Genomic DNA, 5,284 nt, shown 5'->3' on the forward strand with positions numbered 1-5,284 from the left:
CCAAAAACTGTCCCATTTTTGTTGGTTGCCTTTTATCTTGTTTAAAGAACAATGAACCCATGCCTTGGCTAAGGCCTCTTCTTGTTTTTTCGTCCAACTCTGACACTCCGCCTTGACTCCCTTTTGTTTCGGCTCACTTGCTTCACCAATATCATCGTCTTCATCCTCATATTCTTCTTCGTCCTCACCACTATCTACATCCAAATGTTGTGTTTCGGAGACAACCTCTAAATCTTGGTCTTCAATGTAGATAGGAAGTGGGCGCTCGACATTCTCTCTTGGAGATTGAATTGGCGGGCTTCTAAATGCAAATGGATCGACGTCAGTTGTGAAGCTTGGGTGTGAAAATATTTGTGGTGGAAAATTAGGTTGGGTGCTATAAGTCAATTGTGAAGGTTGGGGGTAAAAAAAAATTGAGGTTGAGAGGTTGGTTAATATCCGTAGGAGGTTTGAACCGGTGCATTCGGACCTCTAGAATCACCTTGTCTTGTTTACGAAACCTTTTTTCTTGAATCCGATCCTCAGCTAGCGGAACCTTTTTTCTTGGGTTCACCTTTGTTTTGCTTATCCATGGTGTTTGTGGGTGTAGAAAGAGAGATGTTTGAAAGAGTTGTGTGTTAAAAATAATTAACAAACGTGGGTTAAATAAAAAAAATGGGTAACGGTCAAATGGGTGCAACGGTCAAAAAAATGTGGGTGACGGTCAAAAAATTTATCACCGTTTCATCAATCATCATCGGTGACTATACACCGAAATAAGCTATCACCGAACACCGAATCATCGGCGGTCATTCACCGATCGGTGAATGCAATACCCCGACGAACCATACAAGAAACCAAAATTAAGAATATTTATTTCAATATAGTTTCATACACACAACCAACACAATCATAACTAATACCTCTTTCTCAAAACTTTTAAACCGAAAGAATCTTTACATTCTTTATCATCGGGCCGATCAAATGAAACAAGTACATGACGGATCATGGACTTGTTTTGCCGGGTGAAAAGATATTCTCAACGTACTTTATAACCCCATGAGACGACACTGAGAGTACTGTGAAGGTGAAACGGTTATATGATTTGAGCGGTTGGACAGTGACGAGGGGGCGAGTTGTTGCCATCATGGCGTGTATGTGGTTGGCAAGCAAACGGGTTTTCATTAAATATACATGTTTCCAACCAATTTCCGACAATTAAAGTTTTAGAAAGTAAAATTAACGGTTTAAATAGTAGGGGAGAAAATGCTTTTCAAATAGTCAGATAACAAGTATATACAGGATCATATCTATTGCTGCAGCAACCGAGTCCAACAAAATCTTTCTAAGTTAACCAGAATTACAAATAGCAATACAAGATTAGTTCTCAAGAAAGTTGAGCGATCTAATGGTCCTCATAGTCTTTTTCAGCAACTCTCAACACTTATTTCTACTGGTGATGCACGTGGGACGCGTAGGAGAATTTTTAACATCTCAAACTCTTCGATTTTATCATCCATCCAGGTTACCAATATAACCTTCTTCAGATTGGGTGACCTGGCCAAGATTAACTTCACAAACTCCAACTCAGACTTATAGTTACAAAAATTTTTAATCTCCAGTTCATTCAGATGCTCCAACCAAATATCTGAATATTCTTCCAAGTTAACGGAATGTTCTTCCAACTTATCGACCTTTGTTTCAATACAACAGTCAGCATTAATCTACAGCAGGACTCTTGTGTTAGTGAAATTTGGCATCAAAATCAAAACAACAAGATACAGGATACCCTTCTACAATTTACCTCTAGCTTAATTTTCTCCAAGTTCGGGGAGCATTTGATCAAATCAGCAAGAAAAGGCAATCCATAGGCGTCAACAAAACACATATCTTCGATAGTACAACATTTTAGATGGATTAGTGAGGCTGGAAGCTCTTCTGGAATCGAGGCTTGAACTAACGACTTCAACCATAGGCAAAAAACACAGCGATTAACAACCAAAGTTTTCTTTATTTTTTTTCTTCTTTTAACTAGGGCTGGCAATTTTACACGAATACATGAATACACGACACGAACCTACACGAAGTTAACAGGTATCGTGTATGGCCTTAACAGGTATCGTGTACCAAACAGGTAGACACGAGATTACCTGTTAATTTTCGTGTATAAACAGGTTAAATACCTGTTTACCTGTTAATACCTGTTAGTACACGATAAGAAATTAAATTAAGTAAAACTCATCAGCCATGTGCGTGTGGGTTCCTTAATTCCTTTCTATTTTCATTCCTCATTAAATTAAAAAAACAAATAAAACCCAAAACTCCCTTTGTAACTCTCAGATAGCATGTCGTGTTCGTGTTTTTATTCGTGTTAACAGGTATTAACAGGTACTTTTCGTGTATAACAGTTGAACAGAAGTGTTAACAGGTAATTTTCGTGTATATCGTGTTCGTGTTCGTGTTCGTGTATGAAAAAAAGGACACCATAAGTTATCGTGTTCGTGTATGGGGTTTCGTGTATCGTGTCTTATCGTGCCGTGTCTTATCGTGTACGGGTATACACGATATGCCAGCCCTACTTTTAACTATATACAATGTGGATAAAAATTACCATAATGAGATAACCAGAAGTGGTCAGATGTTCAATCACAGGTAAACACTTGAATAGCTCCATATTGCTTGGCTTCATAAATGGATATTCATCACCAACAAATTGTCCTTCATATATAAGCTATATTGACATAAAATATTTAGATGAGTTTTGCAAGTCCACTAAACAGTTATAAATTTATTAACTTACCAGATACAAGCTCTTAAGCAATGGACAATTAGATAAAAGATGTAGAAGAGTTTCTCTAGAGATCCTTATTTCGTTTAGGGTTAAACTTGTTAGGCTACCAAATCCATTGAAAATAGGTTTATGGTTGATAGCACAATGTTGAAGACAGAGGTCCGTTAAGTGATGCAACGAGAAGACAGACAAGGGTAAACCATATGGATCCGAATGATGAAGCTTAAGTGTTAATTTCTTGATAGTATGGTTCCCCGACAAATGAAGCAGTATCTGATCAAGTTCAAAACAGGTGCGATCTGCATTCATCAAAAGAGTGAACTCATGTATTGGACCCTGGCGTAGTAACAGAACTTGGTGTATAGCATAGAAAAGTTTACACCTCATGTCCTTTTTTATCCTTGCCCATTCTAAGTCAGACATTTGCGCCCAATCAGACGGGAGCAATTGCGCCACTTCAATAGAATGAAAAAACACAAGTTTAGGAATCTTCGTCCATTTGTACCTCCATTCCCTTGAGAGGATACTTGTCCTTGCTGCTTCTGCAGTTGGTAAAAGACATAGGATGGTTTCTATTATGGATGGAGGGAGTGTAGTTAAAGACAGTTGTTGAGCTTTAGACTTTTTTTGTTGGATCGATACTGCAAACTGTGAAATTGATGTAAGATGAACTCAGAAACACACAGAAAATAAGCAAAATACAACATAATAAGCGACGATTCAAAGAAAAGGTTCATACTGGTGTGGCTATGCTTCTTAATTGGGTTTTCCAGAGTGACGAGATTAACCATTTTCTTATTTATACCCATTCATATTTATGGTTGGGGTGTTTGGACGTGCCCTTTGAAAGTGATTTATCTAATGAGCATTATATAAGTTTATAGTGTTACTTTGAGTGATATACCATTGTTTATTATTAACTTACAAAACAGTCATATAATCAGCAACAGTAACGATGAGTTAAGTTATCTATATAAACTTATTTTACTCTTGTTTTATCCATCACTTGTTTAAGATGTTTGGTTCACAGAATTTGATGGAATTGGAATCCCAATCTTCATGTGTTTGGTTGACAATGGAATTGATAACGTACCTGATCCGTCTGATCTGATGATGTCGTTGTAAGCTTACTTTCATTAGTAGCAGTTGTGCCTTTACATACTGCAGTCACGACTTTAGTGTACGTATCTAAAGATTCACCAAGAGCGGTGATAGCTGGCAGAAGGTAAGGCTTTAGCTTTTCGGCAGATTTCACAAGTACTCGTTCACTTAAATTTCGAGCTATTGGCAAGACGTCCTAAATTAAGATGAATAACTCGGTCAAAAAACTTAATGGGAAACCGAAAGCAAGTTTAACTTGATTAATAAAGATGCCGTAAATCTCGTACCGTGTTATCCTTTTTAACATGAGCGAGTAGTGGTTTGAGCATCTCAACTGGAATTTCTTCACTTTCTTCTATAACCAACACCATTATACTTTCCATCGATGGAAAAACAGAGTCTAAATGATAGTCCCTGAAATTCAAAAATATATAATTACATATTGTTACGAAAATGAAGGATAACTTAGCACTAAGAACTCTATAACACACCTTACTGATTTTAGAAAATGCTCAAACATTTCCACAATTAACGCATCACATTCAAGATCAAGCATGACGACCCATGACCTGACTTTCGAAGCAGTTTCAAGAATTGAAGTTCTTTTGGAGTAAGATCGGCTGGACTGGTCAGCTAAACCCTCAAACGTAGAAACAATTAACTTAAATACATCCTGTGCTTAAAAAAAAAGTTTAGAATACAATACAATATACATCAATTAACTTAAATATCAAGTTGTGTGTATCATGTCATGGTATACCCTCATTTGGTTATCATCGTAAGGTGCATCAGGAGCTGTAATTCTCGTTATCTCGCTTATGCAGGAAGCAACTGCAACCTTCACATCAACATCAGAATGTTTTGAAAGACCGTCTTTAATCAACGCCGTTATCGACGGTCTAAGCGCACCAATCATCGACCATTTCGGCGACTGGTCAACCTTCGATAAAAGCTTCTCCACTTTCTGCAACCCACAAACCATTACACACAATCACACAACCCAAACACAAGCAAACAAACATCAAACATTCATTCAGGCATTTTATCAAACACCTTGTCTACACTCAACCAGTAACCACAATCCTAATCCCACTGTTTCTAAATTCTAAAACCCATCAAATTTTATATTAAAATATGCAAATTGACACAATTTAACCAACAAATTGAAACAAAAAAAAAACTCAAAATTAGGGCTTACATCAAGAACAGTGAGCAATTCCTCAACAGAATCCGGAGGATGTGATAACTGCTTCCCTATTTCCTTAATCCGTTGCTCTAATACAACATCTGATGACGTCATCTTCGATTCCCCTCAGTCAATTCGATCTTTTCAAGAATCTACGACTGTATTACGAGGAACAGAGTTTATGATAGAGAGTTCTAGAGAGAAACCCCAAAAACGCATCTGGAAGA

The 5,284-nt window shown here is 37.3% G+C and overlaps 1 protein-coding gene across 1 annotated transcript; it reads right to left on the reverse strand.

Annotated features, from left to right (window-relative positions):
* Window positions 1–1,231: 1,231 nt before the first annotated feature.
* On the reverse strand, window positions 1,232–5,284 carry LOC110899405 (F-box/FBD/LRR-repeat protein At1g13570). The gene is made up of 9 exons (XM_022146288.2): window positions 5,070–5,284; window positions 4,632–4,835; window positions 4,363–4,544; window positions 4,159–4,285; window positions 3,864–4,067; window positions 2,780–3,418; window positions 2,591–2,710; window positions 1,784–1,942; window positions 1,232–1,703 (listed from the first exon to the last, which is right to left on the reverse strand). Exons 1-9 carry the CDS (start codon window positions 5,169–5,171, stop codon window positions 1,407–1,409), a joined length of 2,034 nt encoding a protein of 677 aa, XP_022001980.1. The 5' UTR covers window positions 5,172–5,284; the 3' UTR covers window positions 1,232–1,406.

The sequence above is a fragment of the Helianthus annuus genome, chromosome 13, assembly GCF_002127325.2.
Source record: "Helianthus annuus cultivar XRQ/B chromosome 13, HanXRQr2.0-SUNRISE, whole genome shotgun sequence".
Classification (NCBI taxonomy): domain Eukaryota; kingdom Viridiplantae; phylum Streptophyta; class Magnoliopsida; order Asterales; family Asteraceae; genus Helianthus; species Helianthus annuus.